Raw genomic sequence first — 27,366 nt, 5'->3', positions numbered from 1 at the left:
TCAAATTTTGAGATAAAAGACATATACTTCTGAGTACCATCAATATAAAAGTTTATTAATACAACTGAAAAAACACCAAAATCAACCAGATATATGTTGTTATACATCAGTGTTTATTTGAACCATATTCATATTTCAGAAGGTTAGGTCAGAAAAGACATTTAACATACACATAGAAAAATAATACCCTGTGTTCATGTGTACAGTATATGAATTACATGGGATAAGCCTGGCATTTATGAATAAAATGATTTTTTTTCTGTATTTTGTGATGAAAAATATCAACTGTAGTAATTCAAAACTCAATTCCTTGTCAGAATCATTATACTGATCTAAATTCCTATTGCTTATTTCTTAAAGGGGTACTCTGATCTGAAAATAATTAAATTTCAATAAATAGAGTAAAATTCCCGAGCTAAATACAGAAGATTTCATTAAAAAATCTGATTAAAAAATAAAGAATTTATTGAAACTAAAAAAGAAATTAAAAAACTATACAAAAATTATTGAAATTGAAAGTTTAGCAATATTTTGTGAAAAGTTATATGCATATTGTCATAAATATCCATTAGGTGGACTGATGTCATATTCCACTTTCCTTTTTCTTATGTTATTACATGATATCATTAATTTTTCATATTTTCATACATGTGTGTATGATATATCTCCCTTATCATAAACTAAGTTGCAGCAATGAATATCAAATGCATTTAATCAGTTGTCAATCTAATTTGTTTCATTATCTTGGGGAACAAAAATTGAATGAACATTTCATACAATACAACACAAAAGAACAAGTAGAAATGGGACGTCATCAGTATACTCATTGAATATTCATGATGGCATGCATAGAAATGATGCAAATCTTTAAGATGTCATAACTTTGTTATTCCTTGTCCGATTTTGATCAAAATTTCATTGTTTTGTTTGTCTGATTTATCTTTATCTGTTCAAATCATGTTACTTTCAGCCTGGAGTATCCCTGGAACAACATAATTTAAGATCAATCAAGAATCAAACCGAGATTGATCTATTATAAGTCAAGGTATAATAAAAGGAAAAGTCCACCACAACAAAAATTTGATTGGAATAAAAAGACAAAAATTCAACAAGCAAAACACTGAAAATTTCTTCAAAATCGGATGTAAAATAAGAAAGTTATGACATTTTAAAGTTTTGCTTAATTTTACATAACAGTTATATGCACATCCTGACTGGTATGCAAATGAGGAGACTATGATGTCGTCCAATCACTATTTCTTTTGTATTTTATTATATGAATTATTCTAATTTTCTCCTCATTGTCACGTGATACAATGATTAATTCCTCCCTGAACATGTGGAATTAGCATTGTTTGATATTATATGGTTCAGTAAAGTTGGTCCTTATTGTCATATAGATAAAAAATGAAATATTGCATAATTCAAACAATAAAAAAAAAGAAATAGTGATGGACATCAACGACTGACTCACCTAGTTGTGCATATCACTGTTTTGTCAAAACTAAGCGAAACTTTAAAATGTCATAACTTTCTTATTTTACATCTGATTTTGATGAAATTTTCAGCTGTATGCTAGTTTGATTTTTCTCTATTTATTCAAGTCAGCATTTTCCTGGGGTGGACTTGACCTTAAAATTCTATTATAACACTTTGAGAGACAAGGCCAAAGGAATTGTTTCAAAGCTTTAAATACACTGCAATGGTCAGGTCAGTCATTTGCCAGGGACGTGCAACCAAATATCAGATTACGCGTTACATGTGCGCATTGGTATTTAAGAATGAATCACAGTCAATATAAATTTTTTCGTGAAAACACCCCCAGGAAATACATTAAAGATTTGAGATGATTATAAATTACCGATGACTTTAAACTCAATGCACCAAGCAGCCACTTCTAGACTGACAAGTTTTAAATAACTATCGTTGCTTTCTTTACCCATAAACGTAATTGATGAACTTTTTTTCATAGGATACATCATACCCAGTAGTCCATGAATAACAAGCAGCCAGCTACTCAATCATACATACAATATTGATGTCTATCTGTCACTAGCGTACCTATGAGGGGCGGGGGGGGGGGGGGTACTGGCAGACTGCCCCCCTGACGAGTCACAGCCCATGCAAGGGATGTATCCCAGCCCCCCCCCCTCCCTGACGAGTCAAAACTGATCCCTGGCCCTCTCCTTTGAACTTGAAGACTTTTTTTTTTCTTTTTTGCTTGTCAAATTCTTTTCTTGGCGGACAAATTTGCCCCCCTGTGGAAAATCCTAGGTATGCCACTGCTATCTGTATGTGATCCACTCAATACATTCATATTTAATAATGTAAAACGAACATCACTGTACTATGACTGATGTAGGGAAATGCAAAATACCAACATTTTTCTTTCTTTAGGCATAGTTGATGTGTTACATTCCAACACCGGCTAAATAAGAAAAGAAATTACAGATAAATTCAAAATTGAATTTTTTTTAGAGTTTTTGTAGCAACAAAACAAATGCACTGAGGAGAAAATGTTTTCCTTGCATTAGATACTGGTATCTTGTACTCATACAAGAAAATATAATTCAATCTAAGACTCTGGATAATACAAAGTACCACAATCATTTGAAAAGGACAAGTCACTTGTACTGAATTCTTTTTTTTCTGGGGGGGGGGTGGATGGGGGGATGTGGCTCCCAAATAGTTTGGCATCGGTTTTGAAAACAATGATAAAAATGAAGAATATGAAGATAATTAACAAATCCTAAAATGACCATTTAATGTACCATAATCAACTGTAGTAGGCCTGTATACTGAAATATATTATTAAAAAAAAATGAAATGAAATTTGAATTCAAATGAAGGCCAATTACATGTACATGCCAGAACTGTTTCAGTTAAAAAAAAAAACTTAACAACATAAGAACACAAAACAGCATTTTTAAAATGCAAAGATAAGAAAGACAAACACCAAGAAGCCTTTTCACATATCTTATACATGTAAACCAATATCTGTATACAATACATGTATTTGCAATAACCTTATCACACACCGAAATGCCTAAGGAATACATCTAGCTACTATTATGAAAATTGGCAATTTCTGATATAAAAATTCACTTGGAATTTGATTACGATATTAAAACACAAACATTAATCACAAAATTTGTTTTATAGGAAAGTTAAAACTCTTGTTAAAGACATGATTTTTATTCTTATCTATGGGTTTAACATGAGAATAATTCCTCACATATCTTGCCTATGTGGAATCAAACGTTTATGATTTTTCTACTGAAAAATTGTGCTTGATAACTTTTATAAATAGCTTCCTATTTGGGCTTCATTTGTTTACATATTATACAAGGGATCTATTCCATAAATAGTATTTACTAATGTTATTTGCCTTAAAGTAACTACCATGGAAACCACGATTGCGATTGATTAATGAGCTATGTCGCCATGGTAGTTATCATGTGGAGCTCTGTCAAAGTACTTTTCTAAGTATTGGAGCAAGTCCCTTTTCAATTTAAGTGGTGTAATGCATTGGATCTAAGGGAAATTGCATCAGTGAAATTGATTTCTTCAAGGAAATACACAGTTAACGATTTCATTTTAGTATCCTACATAATTTCCTCAAACCCCATAAACCAAGTTATCTTGGGTATAAAATCCTTTAGAATAATTACCCCTGAGAGGAAATGCTACTAATGCAAACTATGCACGAGGACGAGCAACAGTGAGCAGCTTGTGCAGGTATTATCTCACTTTAGCTAGCATCACTTTGTTTTTACCACTTCAACTTTGTACCAGCTCCAAATTGTGATTACAACCAAATATTTTGCTACATGGTACAATTATACTTGCTCATATAGCGCTTCATGCCTTACTTTGTCAGAAGTCTCTAAGCGCTCTACAGTATATGCAGCATAATTACCCTGGCTTTAGCAGTGCCGCTGTTACGCACGCTGCGTTTCAAGGAATAAATTCCTGCCAGGTACCCATTTACCTCGCCTGGTTGAGTGCAGCACATTGTGGATCAATTTCTTGCTGAAGGAAATTACGCCATGGTTGGGATTCGAACCCATGACCCTCTGTTTCAGAGTCCAGAGACTAATCCACTGGGCCACAACGCTCAATTGGTATGCTGTATTAGGCTGCGTATTGCTGTTTTGGCTACCACAGAAATGTGCAGCTTAAAACGCAAAGGCGTGAGCCAGGGTTTAGAGATGGATTTTAGGGGTTTCCTAACATGTGACTGCCACTGTCCTCCCTTCATATTTATTTATTTTGATCCTATTCTGTTCGGCTGTCAATTAGGCCATGATTTGAAAGAAGCAGTTTGGGATTCAACATTGATTTAGCGCAAACTGTATGCGCAGAAAAAAAAATCAAAGAAAATCAATGTGCAGTTCTAGTTTAACTTAGGTAATCTTAGTTTTTTATTTTGGAACATGTATGCATGTTTTAAGATAGAAGCGATATTGTGATTGATGGTTTATCATCTATTATCTTTTTTTTGTGGATCGAATAACAGCGCACTTTATACAAAAAGAATTGTCTGCATCTCAATTTTGCTTCTCCAAAACTGCACATTTTATATTTAGAATATTGTAAAAAAAAAAAAAGTTCAAATTTTGGGGAATTATTCCAACATTCTCTTCCAATGTGTTTAAATAGTATCACATAATAATAGCAAACAAGTGTGTCGTTAAGGCAAGCACATAATACGCCAGTCTGTAACGTGGAAAATGGAGTTATTGGTCAAGCAAGAAAAGTGGAAGGTGGCGACTTCACCTTTGACCTTCTTACCTCAAAATCCATAGACTTCCTGGGATCTATGCCAGTATCATACACACCAAATTATATGAAGTTATCGCATTTACAAGGAAAATTTAACAGACGGACGGATAGACAGACAGACAGACGCAGAGCGTGAGTCCACGATACGTCATGTAGGATGGGCGTATAAAAGTAGATCTGAAAGTCCCATTGTACAGTTAGTTTACATTCTAATTGCATAACATTATTAGCACAATTTGACAAATAATTAAAGATAAACCCATGTTTTTAAATGAAACATGTCAATGTATCTTCACATTCATATTCTTATGCATAATAATATTACATTAATACTAGGTACAAATATCAAAAGAAACCAATATTTCATATCCCTGAAACACCATTCACTTAAAGGGGAATCCAACCCAAATAAAAACTTGTTTTTATAAGGAAAAGAAAAGTTAGACAAGTTGATAGGTTAAAGTTTGAACAATATTGGACAAACAACAAGAAAGTTATGAATTTTTAAAAGTTGTAAATATTGGTAATCACTATACCCATGGAGACTTCAAATTGGCCGCATATGGGATGTCATAGTGATGTAAGGCAAGGACTACTCTTCCATGTACTCCAATACATATTATGGCTAAAATGTAATTTTTCCCAAAAGTTTTATTTCAAATTATATTTTTCTTTCATGAGGACATAAAACAATATACTACCTGGGTTATATTTAGATTACTGCCCCAGGGGAATGGGTACTTAGGAGAAAACCACAAATACCTGATAATAAAGTACATGGCCTATGGGAAAGTTGTCCTTGCCCCTTGTCATAATTTACTTACTCAGTTGCCAATTTGAAACCTACATAGTATTAGTGATTTCAATTTTAAAGCATCTATAACTTTCTTATTTTTGGTCCGATTTCTTTCAAACTTTCACCATTCTGTTTAATTTATTTTTCTCCTTCCCAACACAACATTTTATGGCTTATGCTGGATTCCCCTTTAAGTGCAAATAAATAGTTCATAGATCTTAAATATAATACACTGATACTTGAAGACGGACAGACAACCTGCCAGAAACGTCAAGATTTCAATCTACTCCGGCTCTTCAACTCCACTCGCCGAGTCAAGCCAGCCTTCTCTCACCTCTTCAGCTCAAGCCTGTCATCTTGCCTGTACTCAAAAACATTTTTTACTCTTCCTGGTTTACAGTCCTTGCTCATTTCTGAAAGAGATACTCTACTTTCGAACCTCAACTTTCCTGCCTCTATATTTCTCTTCTTCCTCTCTCCACTTTCTCTCAGTTCTTTGCAGGACTTTACACACAGTGTAGCTTAATTCAATCCTGCCACTGTTCACACCACCATGCAAACCTTCAAATATCATCCGAAGATATACAAGAGTGAAAGTCTATTATCCAGGTGATTTTTCAAATGCCCCAGATAGAATACATATCACACATTGTGACCATAAACACCAGATTTCATACTCTGCAAAAAAAAATTTGAAGCTAGGATTCCAGCACAATAATCTGAAGGGGAAACACTGATAATTTATTTACATAGTACTCTTTCAGAATTAAAAAAAAAATACATTAAAGAGCTATCATATTATCCATTACCAATTCTATCATTGAAATATACTGGTCTGTCACACACAAGTTAACCAGAGGGCAGATGTTTATCGTGAAAGCACCAAATCCCCGTGGATTATGTGCTCAGTATTAAAGGATGAGAAACGTGCAGACAAATAGACGAGGTTCAAGAGCAATTTCGAAATAATAAACATTTGAAATGTTACAAATGTGATGCGGCGATCGATTGCATGTATTGATGATAATGTGCGATCACATCGCATCGTATGGTCACTTGCTACTGTGTAATAGACCCCCTGCTAACACAACTAATGCACGGATGTATAACACAAAATCAGGAGAGCTTTGAACCCTGCTTCAGTTAAACCCATCCAGAGAGCAGTGGTCACTGATTACTACATGAATGGATGCAGTAAGGCTGATGTCAACAGTCGTAAGACAGGTTTGGTCGAAGCCATTTCTCGACATCTTTCACATCCATCTGTTTCCTGGCAGCGTAATCCTCCACCTTAACAAAAAATAAAGTAATTTTGATGAGAAACAATGAGATTTTCTCCCACGTGAAGAACTGTAATGTAAAGTATAGGGTTTTAATTTTCCCATCAATAACAGTTTTTGTTGCTCCTGCAGCACTTGTTCCAGTCTTGCTATCTCATAGGGCATAGGATTAGAATTGAGATTCTAATGGAGTTGTTGGTTGATAATAACATAAAGATTTCAATTAGGGTTTATTCAGTTTCGGAAGTTAGGTTTTATGTTTGGCATAAAGTGCAGATTTTCCATTGGAGCAATTGTTGCCGGAGGAAATGTCAAGGAGCCTTTACAGGATCCTATTCAGGATGTGAATATATTTCCAGAAGTACATGCACTTATCTTCTATTTCACAATAATCTGCCGCTAAAAAAAAGGTAAAAGACAAAGATAATACATATATCATAAGATGAAAATCATTTGGAAGTGGAAGGACATGCTCAGCACTTCATGAGCCTACCAGATGAAAGAGATAAAAATATGCAATCTTGATACGTATTATTGTTTCATGCACTTCTTACTACCCCTCATTTATTACTCTCAAATGTCATAATTCAGCACAGCTCCTGAAAAAATAATTTCCTGATTTTTTTTTTGTGAATAACGTAACAACATAAAGGAATTAATTATCAATGATTAATTTGCTATTTTGGTTTCATGTAACTATATCGATCTCTACTTGAATTTTCAGTTTTGTAATAGAAAAAATATCCACGAACTCTTAAAATCCTGGAACGTTGCACTCTCACCTGGTCTTTAGCAATCTTTCCCACACCAAAATAGAATGACTTTGGATGAGCAAAGTAGAGTCCAGAAACTGAGGCTGCTGGGTCCATGGCTAGTGATTCGGTTAGACTAATACCAGTACTGGTCTCAATGTCCATTAGATTCCACATGGTCTCTTTCTCTGTATGGTCTGGTTGGGAAGGGTAGCCAGGAGCAGGGCGGATACCCTGTATAAACAATGGATATATATATTTACAGCGCGTCCCAAAAAAAACTATACACTTTTGAAATGGCCGCCAAATAAAAAATCTAGCACTTTGGGGAAAAAGACTCTCATATATGGAAAGCCAATGAAGTCAACTTTCAAATGACACCAAAAAGTTGGAAAAATATTAATGCTTGAGCGAGCACTGCCCACTGAAACAAAGGGTATGAAAATTAGGGTGGGCTGGAATTAGCCTTCCAATTTATTTCAGTTGTTGAGAGGCAAATCATTTTGAACTTGCAAAGTTAAGGGCGTTGTGATAAATTAATGATCAACCTTGATCAGTTTTGATAGCTTAAGCAAATTTTTTAAGTTATTAAATTGAACTTTTATGCATGAATGAACACAAATTACACTTTTGGAGCAGCATTTCAGCTTTATCATTTGGATCTCTTTTGGGGCAGCATTTCAACTTTATCATGGCGATCTCAGCAATGTGTTCATGGGAGTCGGCCAGTCGGGAGAATAGGGGGTGAGATAGGGCTTAGGTGGAAGAAGTAGGTTGATGAAATAAGGGTCAACAGAACATTCAGCCCCTCCCCCCCTCTTTCCCACCCTCCCCTCCTGTTGAGAGACTGATGGCTATTCTTATGTACGCGTGAAGTCCAGAGCAGAATGTTGGTTTAATGATTAATTCTGAATTAGGGCATCAACTTTTTCCTATCAATCATTCAATCAACAATTTATCAGTAAATCAACTCATTCAATGTGCAATGTGACCAATAAAACATTCATTTTTTCCAATAAATTATTTCATTAATCATCATAATCATTAATTTTTTTTGGTAATCATTCAAACTGACCATCAGCCACCGGTCACTTGGCAGTTACGTTTTGAAAAGGCTACAATCCAGGAGATGAGACAGAGAGAGATAGAGAGGGGGCTGGAAAATGGAGGTGAAAAGGGGAGGGTACCTATGACTTTTAATTTGTAAAAGGACAAAAAGAGGAATGCCCTTTTAACCAAATCTTAGCATACCTCGCCCTCTTGCTTGTAACAGGTACATGTACATGTACCATCACATTACTCTGACTCTCATGAACACACTTCTGATGTCCACAAGATGAATATGCTACACTAAAATTACAATTCCTGTTCACTCATGCAGTACATTTCAATTTAGTAATTCATGAAATTTGCCTATTAAAACCAAAACTTATCTCACTCATGAATAGCAGAACACCCTTAGCTTTGTAAGTTCCAAAGGACTAACCTCTCAAAAAACTTATGGCTAATTCCTGCCCAGCCTAGCCAAGCTTAGTCTCCCAGGAGGAGAGAAGTGGGGGGAGGGGGTAGAGATGGAGGGAGGGGTTGCTAAATGTTCTGTTGACCTTAAGCCCATCAACTTACTTCACCTACCTAAGTCATATTACCCCCTCTTCTCCTGACTGTCATGAACACATTGTTAAGATCCACATGATCGACATGATAAAGCTACACTAAAATTGCAATTCATGATCACTCATGCATTAAATTTCAATTTAATAACGTATGAAATTTTCACAAACAACAAACTGATAACATCTGATCTTTAACTCACCAAATAATCTTCAACTTTGCAAGTACCAAACAAAAAATCTGAAAGAAATTGGAAGACTAATTCCAGCCCACCCTAATTTGCATACCCTCTGTTTCAGTGGGCAGTGCTCGCTCAAGCATGAATAATTTTCCAACTTTTTGGTGTCATTTGAAAGTTGATTATATTGGCTTTCCATATCTATAAGTCTTTTCCCCCAAAGTGCTACATTTTTTATTTGGCAGCCATTTCAAAAGTGTATAGTTTTTTTTGGGACGCACTGTATATATATATATATATATATATATATGAAGCTCCTACTCATTGCAATCATTTTTCAAAGCCAGTTTAGGAATCGAAACATGTATGGAATAAACTAAAAATATCACTGAAAATGATTAATATCCCACCCCATTCTGTTACCAAAGCAAGATAGATTCGAACGTATTTTGAAAATAAAAAGTCTTGTATCATGTCTTTACCCCAGACAAATATTTGTGCTGAATTTCATGAGCAATGGTAAAAACTGAGGAATTAGTTGGATCTACAATGAGCTTTTCCTTGTTTTGGGATATTTTGATATGTTGTTACCATGCCAACACAATTTCCAACATTTACGAAAAAGGTGTCTCGCACACCTTTACCTCAAGACCAATGCATGTGACGTATTTCATGAGAGTTGGTTAAACATTCAAGAAGATGTTTTATTCACGAATAGCCCAACCAAGGTTACGTAAGCTGATTCCTTTAATCTTCGTATGATAGGGGTATAAAAATTGTACCCACCGATTTCAAATTGTAGCCGGGGGGAGCGGGGGCTCTCAGGCCCCCCTTGAGATCCCCCCTGATCTCCCAAAATAACCTGGCCGAGATAGGGTTAAGAATAGGCTTGACTCGAACATGTGCCTATACCATCACATGCTCTAAAGTTGTAACTATTTACTGTGCAAGAAATCTTGTTCATGTACATAGGTTGCTTTTGTTGTTAGAAAATGACACCCTCTGTCTGCCCGTATGTGAATGAATGGATGGATGAATGAAGGGATGGATGGATGGGTGGATGGATGGATGGATAGATGGATGGATTGATGAAGGGATGGATGGATAGATGGATGGATGAAGGGATGGATGGATGGATGGATGGATGAAGGAATGGATGGATGGATGGATGGGTGGATGGATGGGTGGGTGGGTAGATGGATGGATGGATAGATGGATGGATTGATGAAGGGATGGATGGATGGATAGATGGATGGATGGATGAAGGGATGGATGGATGGATGGAGGGATGGATGGATGAAGGGATGGATGGGTGGGTGGATGGATGAAGAGATGGATGGATGGATGAAGGGATGGATGGGTGGATGGATGGGTGGGTGGATGGATGGATGGATGGATGGATAGATGGGTGGGTGGATGGATGATTAGATGGGTGGGTGGATGGGTGGGTAGATGGATGGATGGATAGATGGATGGATTGATGGGTGGGTGGATGGATGGATAGATGGATGGATGAAGGGATGGATGGGTGGATGGATGGATGGGTGGGTGGATGGATGAAGGGATGGATGGATGAATGGATGGATGGATGAAGGGATGGATGGGTGGATGGATGGATGGGTGGATGGATGGGTGGGTGGATGGATAGATGGATAGATGGGTGGGTGGATGGATGATTAGATGGGTGGGTGGATGGGTGGGTAGATGGATGGATGGGTGGATGGGTGGCTGGGTGGATGGATAGATGGATAGATGGGTGGCTGGGTGGATGGATAGATGGGTGGGTGGATGGGTGGATAGATGGATGGATGGAATAGATGGATGGATGAAGGGATGGATGGATGAATGGATGGATGGATGAAGGGATGGATGGGTGGATGGATGGATGGGTGGGTGGGTGGATGGATAGATGGATAGATGGGTGGGTGGATGGATGATTAGATGGGTGGGTGGATGGATGGTTAGATGGGTGGGTGGATGGGTGGGTGGATGGATGAAGGGATGGATGGATGAATGGATGGATGAGCAGATGAATTGATGGATGGATGGACAGCAAAGGCCTGTCATACAAAAGAAAATCATAATCAAGAGTTCAATAAGCAAAGTAAAACTACTATATAACAAGTATTTAAAAAAAACTCAGATATTATTACCTATAAAAAAGGTTACTTTTACTATTTTGAATTCAATTCAAAATTTATTTCAATCAATCAATCATAAAAATACAGGTATATACAAAGTAGGTAAAAACATGGGATTGGGAGCCCCTAGAAGTTTTCATTTAAAAAAACTTGTGGGTGGGGCACCACCATGGTACAATCAAATACAATTAATATAATACATACATAAAGAGTGAACAACAAACAACATTGAAATACAAAAAAAAGAAACAATGGGCTAATATAGGGAAAATAAACAAAAAAGCAAACTAGGAGTAATAATTATAAATCATTAGGTTTCCAAATTTTCATTCATTACAGCTGACAATACAAAACTTTAACTTTAATGGAGATTATAGCAACAAGTTCTGAACATAAACTTGTGACCAATGTTGGAATTTCACTTTATACACCTATTATATGTAATGTACAATATCAAACAAAATACAAATCTGTTTCATAAAGAGTTGCATATATTGTAACTTTGCCATTCGGGAAACTATTGTGGTAACTTGGCTAAGTAGCCTAATCACAATGCTATTGCAATCAAGGTTACCATGGTAATTGCTAGAATGGAAAGTTACAATAGTTGTAGCGCTTTATGAAACGGGTCCCAGGTTATTCAAATTCTGCAAGTCTACCAGCTAATTATAAATCATGAAACAGCAATATTCTTAGCATGCAAGCCCGGTTTTAAACTTCATCTTGGTTTTCAATACATTGGAGTCTCATCTCATTACATTGTCACCTGAGCACTGATAATGTGTGCTCATTTATGATTGTGTGCTTCAAAGGGCGTCAAAGGAGGCTTTCTTGACCTCTACAATTTAATTCTTGCTTGTAAGTTTGAGAAAAGAGAAGCATCCCTTCCCACCTGCATTATTCTTATCTTTTTCTCTTCATTGCCACTCTCTAAATTCATTATTGTTGTTAAACTAATTATCATCTACATAGGCCCTTTAAGCAGTGCATTAAAAATAATATTTTGTCTGCATGATTTGACTTGACTGTCTATTAAATGCAGCGCTTCTCACACGGTGAAGCTCTCCCAGGTGGGCCATGAGAAGCTCCAGAGGAAGAAAAAATGGGGGAATAACTATAGTATGTTTCACAGACCTAGACCTGTCCGACAGCCCAAATATGTTATGTTTGATCGGTCTACGTGGGTCAAACAAAGGTAAAGCATGCTTTATGTATGTTGCAATATGCATACAGATTATGATGGTTTCGATCCAACTTCGATGTGAACCTTATCATGTATGCAATGTATGCATATTGTGAAGAATTTAATTAATTGTCACCCATTTACCAGACCTTTGCGAATGCAGTTAGTTCTTGAACTTTTTGTTCGAACGTGCTTCAGGGCTTTGTGTTCAAATTTCATGAAAACATACTTAAACAAAATTGGTCCCTTTTTTAAAGCAATTTAAAAAGGGCGAGGGAGGAAACAAATTGGAAAGTCTCTGAATGTAACTGTAAGAAAATATGACCCTGAATACATTAAATTTGGATTTATCATGACTGGCAGTGATGCAAAATCTTAAGCAATGTGTGTCGAATGTTGAAGGTATTCAGCATTCTTGTTATTAAGTTGTTATGTTTTCATGGTTGTTTAAGTTTGGAGGAGGGGCTCAAAGGCCGGGCTACTGAAATTTATACGCACTAATATGCCCATTTTAATCAGACAAGTAGTCCTTTCGCTTTCTTAAAATTTTGGTAGGTGGGCCTCAAAAAAAATTGAGAGTCAAAGTGGTCCTCGAGTAAAAAAAGGTTGAGAAGCGCTGGTCTAATGAATAATAAGGATTATAAGAATGATATCAAAATGAATTTTTTTCATGGGATATCAGTAATATTCCACTATTTGAGGGTCAATATTATTCAAAGAGTTTGAGCATATTGCACAAATCATAGATGAGTGCAATATTCCCTCACCCATTGAATATTTCTTGTATCCCATTCTGAACCATCCAATATAATATAGATATCTCACCTCGGCTAGCCTATCAGCTAGAGCCTTGATCATAATAATGCTATAATCGTCCATCTCCTCCTCAAATCTCTTACACATCTCTTCCACTCCAAACCCTACAGACACAGCAAAGCCACCGACATAGTCCGTGATTCCCGTCTCTTTAGGGGCTATGAAGTCTGACAGACATGTGTAGTATTCACTCTCCTTCTCCGCCTTGGATTACATGGAAATAAATGTAAAAGAAAATAAAAATACAATTAGTATGTAATAGATGTTCACAAAATAAAAGAAAACAAAAAATTATATACTTATATGAATATACAATCTCAAAAAGTGAAAACTATGAACAACATTAACAATTGATGAATAATGGTGGAATAAAATGGGTTTGGTTGTTTGAGCACTATTGTTGATGTACCAATATTGAATTTTCTTCCTAATCTTCGTAAAGTCCAATCAAGCCATGCATAAAGTTATTTGAATGTATGTGCTTAGATGTAAATATACATGGACGTTCACTTTGAAAGTTTATTCCATATACTTTTCCATCTCTAAACAAATGTTGCTCAATATTAGAGCATTAATACCTAGAACTAAATTATGTTGTTCACTTCTCATGTGACCATTTAGAACCATATTAACACACATAACATTTGATAAACATACTATGGGGTCTTTTGCACATACAGTTGCATAAAAAAATATACCAAGTCCTAAATGCATTTGTCTGATTGGTTTAGAATCGGTTAAGTTTGATTTTTGGAGTTTGTGTTTGATCGTAACTTTTTCTTCAATAAGCTCTTAGCTCATTATATCATTCTTCACAAGATATTTCCTTATTACAAGTGGAGCGCCACTAGCAGTCTCACATGCATCGCGCCATTCAGTATAGCAGCAGTGCTGACTTTGAAAACTACTATAACATAATTATTCACAAAAAACACCATTCATATAATGATACAATCCTACATTCATTGACAATAAATGACATTTGACCTTGATCATGCGACATTAGACTTGTCAGTAATACTTGACTAACCCTATATCCACATTTCATAAACTATATCTATAAACTTTGAAAGTTATGACAACAATCTAATAATTACCTCCAAAATGGCCAAAGTTTATTGACCTTTGACCTTGGGTCATGTGACCTGAAATCATCATAATTCTCAACATCATCCTCAAAATAATAATGATTATACTAATAATGATGATGATAATAATGATAACAATATTTATAATAATAATAATAAAAGTTTATCAATTGATTCTGGTGCTCACAGCTCTTTAAAGAAGTCCTTCCTGCCAGTACCCATTTACCTACCCTGAGTTGAGTGCAGCACAGTGTGGGTAAATTTCTTGCTGAAGGATAAAATAAGCCATGGGTGGGATTTGAATCCACGACCCTCTGGTTCAAAACCTGACAGCCAATCGTCTGGGCCACAATGAAATTAGAAAGGCTTACCTGTTGTCTGAGACCATAGAACACAGCATCAGGTTTCTGAGAGCACGTCTTCTCGCTATCAGAGAACACGTGGATGTCATCCCCTACGCTGTGGGCAGGATACAGACCGACGATGCCACTAGCTCTCAGAAGCTTCTGATCGACAACCTTCTTCAGCATATCCTGGGCATCATCAAACACCTTCTTGGCTTCCTGACCTGCAGCAAACAAAAACATCGAATGCTATCTCAATACCTACCAAACACCGATTGGTATACATTCGGGACCGTCTTACAAAGAGCTGCGACCGATACGATCAACCACAACTATGGACAGCCAGCAACGTCAACATCTAAAATGCAATCTTAATATCTACTAAACGCCGATTGGAATACATCTGGGACCACCTTACAAAGACTTGTGACTGATCCAATCAACTGCAACTATGGGCAGCCAGCCACGTCAACATCTAAAATGCAATTTTGTTCAAGATATCTTCTAGATATGATGCATATTCATACATTCATTGTTCTCTTAAAGAATCACTGTGATTACCTTGGTATACTAAGGAGATTCTGCAAATTTCCTGCAGAAAAAATTACGGTATGGATGGATCGGATCAATCGTAAATCTTTGTAAGACGGGGCCCTGCTTCGTTTTCTTTCCGTTGGTCTCATCCTACTTCATCTCTACAACATTTGTCAACTAGCCATTTTGCCTCATTGCCATAGCTGTTTTAACATTTTGTGTACTGTCCAGTTAGAATATACCTGTTCTGTTTAATATCCACTAGGTCTCACATCACTTAATAGTCTTTTTGATTTGATGAACTACTTCTGAACAAAAATTTTCATTTGACAAATTAAAAATTAATAAGCAGGAGTGTAAATAAGGCCTACTGTGCATTAATCAAGCCAGGTATTAGACCTGGGCCCCGTCTTACAAAGAGTTACGATTGATCCGATCAATCGTAACTCTATGGAAATCCATCAGTGTCATAATTTTTTCTACAGGAAATTTGCAAAATGTCCTTTGTAATCAAAGGAGAACACTCCAAATTGTCAAGAAATCAATTAATTTATGGATACGGATTCATATCTAGAATTTTTTTTTGAACAAACATGCATTTCATATGTTGACTTTGCTGGCTTTCCATATTTGCGATTGATTGGATCAATCGTAACTCTTTGTACAACGGGGCCCTGGTGTAATGTAGACAAGATAGCAAGACCATAATGATTGTAGACCAAATGGCCCGTATTCTGAAATCGGGTTAAACTTAAACTCAGGTTTCAAGTTGTGGCTCAAGTATGGACAGCCAATTGTTACATAATCACGAACAGTAGATATATCATACTTTCAGCTCATTCGGCTCTCAAATCATTCATAATTGTGTAGAAAGTATGAATAGATGATTGTCTTCACCATCGATCAATCAGGAAAGAGCACAGTAAACATAAGAAACATACACCTTAATAAATATTTTGATACTTTTGGCTTCCCATACTTAAACCACAACTTTAAACCTGAGTTTTAAGTTAAACCCGACTTCAGAATACGGGCCAATGGGTTTAGCCCACGTAGAACCAGACTGTCTGAGAAGAAGACTAACTGCTTGTACACCATGTGAATACAAACCTACCAAACAACACATAATAATGGTTCATGTTAACAGATAATGAATAAGCAAAATAGGTTAGCTACCGTTTGGACCTTACCATTCTTTCATTTCATTATTATTTGTATTTCCTTTGAATTTGACATTGGTTAAAAAGGAACTGAATTACTGGATAATCACATTTATGACAATATATTTTGTCATGCTAATCAGTCAAAATTTGTAAGGCATTTAGGATAAACATCACAGACTGCCATTTTGTTAAAAAAAATCAACCAAACATGCCTTGATCGTAAAAAGTACAAACATGAATATTCTTCCCGATGTGAATTCAGTATTCCTGTATCAAATCTCATCTGCATCACATGAAGAACCATTTTAAGCTTCTGGAAGTACCTTTTGATCTGAAATGACCCTGGATAGATAGCACATAGCTACTCATCACAGAATATTCTAAATCAATAAAATAGACAAAAAAAGAATATTAAGAGATTCTGACCTATGAAAGATATATCACCTAGCTTGTCATTGGAGATCTTAGGACATTCTTGCCTGTGAAAGACATACCAACTACCTTGTCATTGAAGATCTTAGGATATTCCGGGCAGTGAAAGACATACCAACCAGCTTGTCATTGAAGATATTAGGATAGTCCTGCCTGTGAATGACTTACCAACCAGCTTGTCATTGAAGATCTTTGGATATCCTCTATTTGGATAGCGCCCTCTCAGTTGCCATACATCAAAGAATGGTTTCCAGTCGATATAAGGAACCAGTAGAGATATGTCGTAATCCTCATAAACCTTTGTTCCAATGAAAGAAGGTTCAACTACAAAGAAATCAATACAACCCAACAATCATAAGCTTTGGTACTGGGTCAGTTATACTTGAATATAATCTAACATTCCAATATTACAAAAGCGTAGTGTCTATTGAATGCTTTTTCGGCCATTAGAATTTAAATTTGGCATTTTTTAGCTTTTAGATTATGACTATGTCATCTGGTGCCCCCTCATAGTAATGTGTTTTAATCTCCATATAAAAATAGTCCTTTAAGCATTTACTTTACAAAAGTAATAGAAATTGGACAGTTACAGACAAAGATTCCATTACAAATTTTCAGCCCATTTCACACTTGAGAAGAATTTTATATTAAAGGAGAATGAAACCTTGGAACAAGATAGCTTGTATGAAGACAGAAAAATCAAAGAAACAGATCAACGAAAGTTTGAGAAAAATTGGACAAATAATGAGAAAGTTATGAGCATTTGGATATTGTGATCACTAATGCTATGGAGATCCTCAAATTGGCAATGTGACAAAGATGTGCGATGTCGCTTGTGAACATCTCTCCCAATTACTTTAGTATATTTTTCACTTAAAAGATTGCCTCTTTTACCACATCTATCAATAGATCATGTGTTCTTTCTATAGGAGGGCATGTAATACAGATTTTTAAAGAATACATCATGGATAAAGAGTTTGCATCACCACAAGAAAAAGCAGAAAGAGACATTTTAAGAGTATTTTATAATCCATCAAAGGGAAAGTTGTTCACATATGACATCACACATCCATGTCGCACTGCCAATGGGAGGAGCTCCGTAGCATTAGTGATTGCGATATTCAAATGCTCATAACTTTCTCATTATTTGTCCGATTTATCTCAAACTTTCTTTGTTCTTACTCTTATATTTTTCTATTTCGACACAAGCCTACTTATTCCAAAGGTTTCATTCCCCTTTAAAAAGACAAAAATATGCAGATAATTCATTTTGATTGGACACCTTAATCAAAATGAATCTTGATGTAAAATCTGTAAATTTATCCAACAAAACACATGTTTACAATTACATCCTTCATATCACATTTTAGGTTATATACTTTCAAATAATCTAGTACTGAATTGGAAACAGTGTCATTTACTTTTGGGATATATACAAATGCTAAACATAGGCCTTAATATTTCATATATCCATATACTTTAATACTCCCCCCAACAAAAAGGAAATGTTTAAATGAACAAAATTCATTATAGCACCGAAACCTCTTCCTGTGTCAGTTTTAATTATCAATGTAACAGTTGAAAGATCTTAATGGATCCCAACAATGAAACACACATCATTAATTCATTAATCTACTTTTAAAAAATCCAGAACATAGAAAATCATTATAGTGGCATTGGAATGTTCAGATGAAATACTTACCAGGCTCAAAGACGCTCCAATCAATTTCAAACTTCCTTTCTCTGACTTCTGACAGAGAAAGATATTTTCTATCCTGAATGGGAAAAATGAAATAAATGGAAAGTGCATTCTTGATTTATCTCATCAAATGATAATGAAAATATTAAATCGAATAGAATGGAACTGAATCGAACTGAATAGAATTCTCTTACATTTGCAATGTAGAAGTTTCTTTCATTGGAGTAAACATTTACAAAACAAGAAAATATACATAAGAGTGGAATTTGAGTACACAAACAAAACTGATTCAGCCCTAGGTCTTAGTTTAAAGGCGACCGCACACCTTACGACTGGTATGCGACCCGATTTTGGAACATATCGCTTTTTGTTCATTTTTCTGAAGATGTGAATGGAACTTATCATTTTATTTGAGGTTAAAATTAATTGAAATAATAACATTATAACCATTTTGAAAGATTACAAGCCCTTATTTTGGAGTAAAGTCCAAATTAGTTTCAAATCGTAGCCAATCATACGACTGCTATGACGTCATTACGATAAGATATTAAATTCGCTTTTATTCTGAGAAGGATGATAGCATAGTCACAAATTGATCATACATGTAGGTATTTGTACGATGATTTAGAACATTACACAGTAAGATATTTCAAGTCTCAATATTAGCATCAAATTCTTCGGGTCGCAGACCAGTCGTAAGGTGTGCGGTAGCCTTAACACATACAAAAACAAGTGGAATGCCTCTGGCCGTCTCACCTGCATCTCGCGGTTCAATATAGCAGCAGTGCTGACTTTGAATACTACTCTAACTCACATAAGATGTTCAGTGATACATGGTTACACTTATGTCCACTTTTTATGAACTAGACCAATAAACTTACAGAGATATGATGGTTATTCAACAAAAAACCCCAACATGGCCAAAGTTCATTGACCTTACATGACCTTTGACCTTGATCATGTGACCTGAAACTGGAACAGGATGTTCAGTGATACTTGATTACTCTTATGTACAAGTTTCATGAATCAGATCCATAAACTTTCAAAGTTATGATGGTAATTCAACAGATACAACCAATTCGGCCAAAGTTCATTGACCTTTGACCTTGGTCATGTGACCTGAAACTCGAACAGGATGTTCAGTGATACTTGATTACTTTTATGTACAAGTTTCATGAATCAGATCCATAAACTTTCAAAGTTATGATGGTAATTCAACAGATACCCCCGATTCGGCCAAAGTTCATTGACCCTAAATGACCTTTGACCTTAATCATGAGACCTGAAACTTGCACAAAATTTTCAGTGATGCTTGATTACTATTATGTCCAAGTTTCATGAATCAGATCCATAAACTTTCAAAGTTATGATGGGAATTCAACAGATATCCCCAATGCGGCCAAAGTTCATTGACCCTAAATGACCTTTGACCTTGGTCATGTGACGTGAAACTCATGCAGGATGTTCAGTGATACTTGATTAACCTTATGTCCAAGTTTCATGAACTAGGTCCATATATTTTCTAAGTTATGATGACATTTCAAAAACTAAACCTCAGGTTAAGATTTCGATGTTGAATCCTCCAACATGGTCTAAGTTCATTGACCCTAAATGACCTTTGACCTTGGTCATGTGACATGAAACTCTAATAGGATGTTCAGTAATACTTGATTAACCTTATGGCCAAGTTTTATTAACTAGGTCCATATACTTTCTAAGTTATGACGTCATTTCAAAAACTTAACCTCAGGTTAAGATTTGATGTTGACGCCGCCGCCGCCGTCGGAAAAGCGGCGCCTATAGTCTCACTTTGCTTCGCAGGTGAGACAAAAATGAAGAAAAAATACATGGCAAAGAACAGTTGTCATTATGGAACTACTGCACAGATGACAATGTATGGGACCAAAGAAATTGATCTTCTTACCTTAAGGGAATCGTAGTGATCTTCTCTAACTTCTTCATATTCTTCCTTGATGTCTTCAACAAAGTCATCATACTGATCTTGGTCAATCAAGGATGAACACTAGATGTAAACAAAGTAGAGGGGTGTTTCACAAGGGTTAGCGATTAATTGTATGCTTGATGTTAACGATTGATTGTACATAGTAGTCAATGGAATCAATCGTAGAAAAAGGTTCTACGATCATTGCTAAGCTTTGTGTTACAGGCCCCTGGTCAAGTGTTGAAATAGTTTGATCGAGTCCATGGATGTTTTTTGTGAAACCCATTTGAAAACCCATCAAAGAGCTTTTCGGCTTGGTGTATGCGCAAAGATTTCATAATATCTAAATGCATATTACTAAGTTATTTTATCCAAAAACATGAAAAATACATACATTTAAAAATAGAAGTGAATATTTCATATTTCAGGATATAAGGTTCATTCTGCCCTTTTGAATTAAACTTAAAAAGAGGTTGGTATTGACCACTGAATCTTGAAAGCCATTTACTCGATATTAACTTCCCTTTGACTACATGCTCATGCATCACTTTTTGAAGTCAGGGACAATATGAACACTTATCCCCATATTAACTCCTTGTCATGTGTATCATAAAATGCAGGGCTGCTGAATTATGTTTAAAGAACGTATGGAAAACCATAAAATGATTGCATTAACTTTATGAAAACAACTAGAGATGCTTGGCGGGTCCCGCGGACAAGCACGTTTCCCCCCGAACCCACCGCGCCATCCGTCATTGCAATATATAGAGCTCACACAGAAATTTGACAAATAAATACAATTATCATGGCGACAATGACCCTGCCCACATTTTGCCTGTGGATACCAAATTTGATGACAATAATATGACATAGAAGCATGATTCTGCAGAACCGAAAGTATTGTCCAGTATCACCTGTTGGGGAATACAATTATAGAGTAATCTGGATATATTTTGTAAACCTAACCCTAAGACCCCCCACCAAAAATGATAGGCATCTTCGCTTCACCTTCTAATATTGCTTCTATGTGCCAACTGGAAAAAAGCAGAAGTTTTACCATGTCTCCACCCACTCCAAAATCATTAGGCAGCTTTGCTTTACCATAATGGACCTTCATGACAAATTTGAAGATAATTGGAGAAGAAATGCAGCCAGTAGAGCACTCACAAGGGCACTCACAAGGAATCTCTGCTATTTCCACAAACTCTTGTTACCATGGCAACGATGTCTCTGCTCGCACCAAAATTAATAGGTGGCTTTGCTTATTGGACCTTCATGCCACATTTGAAGATGATCGGAGAAGAAACGCAGCTGGTAGAGTGCTCACAAGGACATCTCTGCTATTTTCCACAAAAACTCTTGTTACAATGACAACACTGTCTCTGCCCACACCAAAATAAATAGGCGGCTTCGCTATACAATACTCGACACCTTCATGCCAAATTTGAAGATGCCAAATGCAGCTGATAGAGCGCTCACAAGGAAATCTCTGCGGCAGCGCAATGAGGCCAAATCCTTAGTATCCTCTGAACTCTGTTGAGGATATTACGGATTGAAATTGAAATCAGTTACACAAGGGATAATACATGGTATGTTCGCTCAGTTGGTAGAGCGTCCGTCTCACAACCAGAAGGTAGGGAGTTCAAGCTCCAACTGCACCAGACCAAATAGAATTTAAAAGAAGGGAGTTGCTACTACCCTTTCTGGCATTCAATGATTAAATGGATAGAGCTACATCGATCTGGCGCTGCTCAGTGGCTGCTGGGCCCATGATCAATTGGGCAAAATTATTTTTTCAGAATATTTCCATTCTTAGATATCTATTTCAAACAAAATATAGATTTTCATTTTTTTTAATTCTACAACCTACCTGAAATGATTTATCTCAGTTTTCTAATCATTTGAAAATTTGCAGTGCTCTCCAATGACACGGGCTTGAGCAGTTGATGAAGTAAAGCAGGAAAAAAGGATCAAAGGGGTGATTATCATGGAATTGCCCAGAAAGAAATGCTTACCACTACAACACTCTTAGAGGCATCTAGTACATGGATAGTCGGTGAGGAGTAGCAAGGAGCAATCTTGACGGCCGTGTGTGTTTTAGAAGTTGTAGCGCCCCCTATGAGCAACGGAAGAGAGAAACCAAGTCTCTCCATCTCCTTGGCAACATGGATCATCTCATCAAGTGAGGGTGTTATCAGACCAGATAGTCCAACAATGTCTGTTTCACAACAAGTAAGGAAATGCATAAAAATGAACAATTTTTCTCAACATTTATATACACATCACGGCCGTCAGATGGTAAAACGGTCTAACTCGAAAATCGCTGTTCTGAGAAAAATGACTTTAAAGTTTAGAGGTTTGAGCTTTTTTATGAGACGGAAATGCATTTTTAAGCAATGGGAAAAGGAGAAGCACAATAACCACTAATAACTGGAAATTTTACCATCTGACAGCGATGACTCAAAAATCTCAATTAAGAAGAATAAAAGGTTTATGTAAAAGCTTGTTTTACCTCCAAATGATATTACTGACAATGGGCTAACTCAAAGATAGACCATTTTACCAAATCTTATCAAATCAGATCAGATTTTATCAAATCTGAATGAGAAATACAAAAAAGTACCAAGATAGCAGAAATTATCTCTAAATCAATACATGATGGGATTTTCTCGATAGTACCATTGGAAAGAGCGCCCTCACATTACAAGGAAAGTGAATTTACCTCTCAAAGTCAAATTTTCGAGTTAGACCGTTTTACCATCTGTTGGCCGATCAGTTGATTAAAAAAAATTTCACTGCCTTTTTTCAGGTTTCTCTTCCAATAATTTTTACAAGCTAAAAAAAAACAAGTGGAATGCCTCTGGCCGTCTCACCTGCATCACGCGGTTCAATATAGCAGCAGTGCTGACTTTGAATACTACTCTAACTCGCACAAGATGTTCAGTGATACATGGTTACTCCTATGTCCACTTTTTATGAACTAGACCAATAAACTTACAGAGATATGATGGTTATTCAACAAAAAACCCAACATGGCCAAAGTTCATTGACCTTACATGACCTTTGACCTTGATCATGTGACCTGAAACTCGAACAGGATGTTCAGTGATACTTGATTACTCTTATGTACAAGTTTCATGAATCAGATCCATAAGCTTTCAAAGTTATGATGGTAATTCAACAGATACACCCAATTCGGCCAAAGTTCATTGACCTTTGACCTTGGTCATGTGACCTGAAACGCGCACAGGATGTTCAGTGATACTTAATTACTCTAATGTCCAAGTTTAATGAACTAGACCAATAAACTTTCAAAGTTATGATGGTAATTCAACAGATACCCCCGATTCGGCCAAAGTTCATTGACCCTAAATGACCTTTGACCTTAATCATGAGACCTGAAACTTGCACAAAATGTTCAGTGATGCTTGATTACTATTATGTCTAAGTTTCATGAATCAGATCCATAAACTTTCAAAGTTATGATGGGAATTCAACAGATATCCCCAATTCGGCCAAAGTTCATTGACCCTAAATGACCTTTGACCTTGGTCATGTGACGTGAAACTCATGCAGGATGTTCAGTGATACTTTATTAACCTTATGTCCAAGTTTCATGAACTAGGTCCATATATTTTCTAAGTTATGATGACATTTCAAAAACTTAACCTCAGGTTAAGATTTCGATGTTGATTCCTCCAACATGGTCTAAGTTCATTGACCCTAAATGACCTTTGACCTTGGTCATGTGACATGAAACTCTAATAGGATGTTCAGTAATACTTGATTAACCTTATGGCCAAGTTTTATTAACTAGGTCCATATACTTTCTAAGTTATGACGTCATTTCAAAAACTTAACCTCAGGTTAAGATTTGATGTTGACGCCGCCGCCGCCGTCGGAAAAGCGGCGCCTATAGTCTCACTTTGCTTCGCAGGTGAGACAAAAATAAGAGCAGCAAATAAAGCAAAATCACATGACATTAATACACAGGGATATACTGCATATCAACAATCTAAAGTAAAATTCAGTTGCGGCTCCTACACTCTGGAACTCGCTTCCCCTTAGCTCAAGATCTCATACCTCTCTAAGTTCCTTTAAAGTAGCATATCTCTTCCGCACATTGTATTCTTATTTTCAAAGATAATTTGTCCTTTAAGTTGGTAGTTGAGTTATTATAGGTAGTTCAGTTGGATAAGTAATTGAGTTCAGTTAATTAAATTAAATGGTTAGATTTTGTAACATAAACAGCTTAGAGAAATTTTTATGGGAGCTACATGTATATAAATATTGAATTATTCATATCATTATCATTAAAGAGAAATTTACACAAGTAACTTTAGAATTTTCAATATGAAATACATCCAAATGCAGTCATAACAAGCATAAAACATTCTAAAGCAAATTAATCATACCATTCATGAATCAATTCGGTTAAAATGTATGACTATGGACAGTTTATTTGCTTACCGGCTTTTTCTTGAATAGCTGTCTGGAGTATCTTCTCGCAAGGGGTCATGACCCCAAGGTCAATGACCCTGTAATTATTACAGCCTAATACAACGCCTACAATGTTCTTGCCGATGTCATGAACATCTCCCTTGACCGTGGCTAGGACTATGGTACCGCTATTGAAAGACTGGTAGAAATAGAGAAAGGGAGCACGTATTGAAAGGGATTATCGAACAAATATTATTTGTTACCAAAGATGATTTAAAAGATGATTTAAATCTGAATGAACATAAAAAAGATGGAGAGAATCAATATCAATAAACCTGGGGCCAGTTTCATAAAGTTTTTCGCAAGTTACAATTGACTTTACGCACAACTGTTGACCCTTTCTTGCGCTACATGATATATCCTTATGATGCTGACATGTATGTTCCAGTTGTTCGTAAAGTTGTGCGTAACTTTACGAACAGCTTTATGAAACACCACCCTGGATTTATTAAATTAAATTAAGAGTATTGAAATTTTTAGGAGAATCAAAATTTTGATAAAATTCACATGAAATTTCTTACGAAATTAATGACTGTCATATTAGAGAGTCAAAAGGGGCCTAAGCTTTCGATCCTAGCAGAATCTTCGTCGGAGGCAGAATGACACAGAAAAATCAAACATATAAGGATAAAACAAGACAAATTAGATGAGGATCACATGAGAGTGATACGACAGCAGAAAAAGTGATCAATGGCAAAAAGAAGCTGCTGAAAACTGCTTATCTTAAAACAAAAGAGAGCCAATGGAGTAAGATAAGCAGTTTTCAGCAGCTTCATTTTGCCATTGACTGTCATATTCTCTTAGAATGCAGATATATCAATGAATCAAGTTATAAGTAAAATTCACCATGAGAATGAATAATTACTTTAAGCATCCTGCTCCTTCCTAATTAAATCAACATGACCTCCTCTCTTGTGACTGTCTTTCTCTATCCCTTTTTTTTCTTTCTTTCATTTCCTCTCTTCTCCCATCTTTTTCTCTCTTATCTTGCCACTCTCACACCCTCTCTATCTCTCATTATATATGATGATTGTGTAGAAGCATCATGGTGTAGCGGTTCTGACTCTTGCCTTTTAATCAGAGGGTCCTGTGTTCGAATCCCACCACGGCCTAGCGTCCTTTGGCAAGGCGTTAATCCATACTTTACCACTCTCCCCCAGGTGTTAAATGGGTACCTGGTAGGATGCGAAAGCCTATGTATTATCAATTGAGTCTTGGAACTCTTGTTGGAATGCTCCCCAGGGAGTGGAGAAGGTGCATACATTGTACGCAGGCATGCAAGGATCCGATGACCTGGGTAATAATATGTCTGTAAAGCGCTTAGAGACGTCGTTCCGATGTATTAAGCGCTATATAAATGCGGAATATTATTATTATGCTAACCTCTTCTTGTCCCGATTCCTTGAAGGCTTCTTCCTTTTCTTTCTCCATGAACGGAATGAGATGACCGACGGCTTTCTTCATCACCCTCGCTGATTTGATAACCTGAGGTAAAAACATCTTACCCGCTCCAAACAGATCACCAACAATACTCATACCCTAGAAACAGAACAAGCCAAGCTTACAGAGGTAATTGCACATTATTAACCTTTTGTTCAAAAGGTGGATAGTCTCAGAAATATAGTGACTGGAATTGAATTTCATCATTTCTTTGGGTGTCTGTAACACAGGAAACAACATTAGAAAATAATATAACCAGTTTGTGTGATAAGGAATACTTATTTGTGGACAGACAAAATCATTCAACTCTACAGACACAAAAAAGTTTTGCTTATTTTTCACAAAACATTTATATGCACAACTCATTGATGTCCAAATAAGAGAGATAATGATGTCACTCACTCACTATTTCTTTTGTTTTTTATTGTTTGAAATAAACAATATTTCAATTTCTACAGATTTGACAATTGGGACCAACTTAATTCAACTACAAACTGTTAAAATAATGGTAATTGCACATGTTCAGGAGGAATATCATTTTGTTCCACATGACGATGAGGAGAAAATTTGAATTTTTCATATTTGATATAATAAAATACAAGAGAAGTAGTGAGTGGGTGACCTCATCTGTCTGCTCATTTGCATACCGACCAGGATGTGCATATGACTGTTTTGTGAAATT

General features: G+C 36.2%; 1 protein-coding gene across 1 annotated transcript in view; it reads right to left on the bottom strand.

Moving 5' to 3' along the window:
* Positions 1 to 5,777: 5,777 nt before the first annotated feature.
* Positions 5,778 to 27,366, bottom strand: part of LOC121418244 (methionine synthase-like) — a 43,928-nt gene continuing 22,339 nt past the window's right edge. Inside the window, exons 16-26 of the mRNA XM_041611998.1 lie at positions 26,628 to 26,783; positions 25,215 to 25,383; positions 22,760 to 22,962; positions 20,727 to 20,825; positions 18,806 to 18,878; positions 17,272 to 17,427; positions 15,002 to 15,198; positions 13,552 to 13,746; positions 11,454 to 11,462; positions 7,644 to 7,952; positions 5,778 to 6,871 (exon numbers count right to left, since the gene is read on the bottom strand). Coding sequence (XP_041467932.1) covers positions 6,788 to 6,871; positions 7,644 to 7,952; positions 11,454 to 11,462; positions 13,552 to 13,746; positions 15,002 to 15,198; positions 17,272 to 17,427; positions 18,806 to 18,878; positions 20,727 to 20,825; positions 22,760 to 22,962; positions 25,215 to 25,383; positions 26,628 to 26,783 — 1,650 coding nt within the window. The 3' untranslated portion in view covers positions 5,778 to 6,787. The remainder of the gene's footprint in view (positions 6,872 to 7,643; positions 7,953 to 11,453; positions 11,463 to 13,551; positions 13,747 to 15,001; positions 15,199 to 17,271; positions 17,428 to 18,805; positions 18,879 to 20,726; positions 20,826 to 22,759; positions 22,963 to 25,214; positions 25,384 to 26,627; positions 26,784 to 27,366) is intronic.

Source organism: Lytechinus variegatus, chromosome 7 (assembly GCF_018143015.1).
Source record: "Lytechinus variegatus isolate NC3 chromosome 7, Lvar_3.0, whole genome shotgun sequence".
NCBI classification, from domain to species: domain Eukaryota; kingdom Metazoa; phylum Echinodermata; class Echinoidea; order Temnopleuroida; family Toxopneustidae; genus Lytechinus; species Lytechinus variegatus.
Note: the sequence above shows the minus strand (reverse complement) of the source record. Positions and strands in the feature narration are given on the sequence as shown.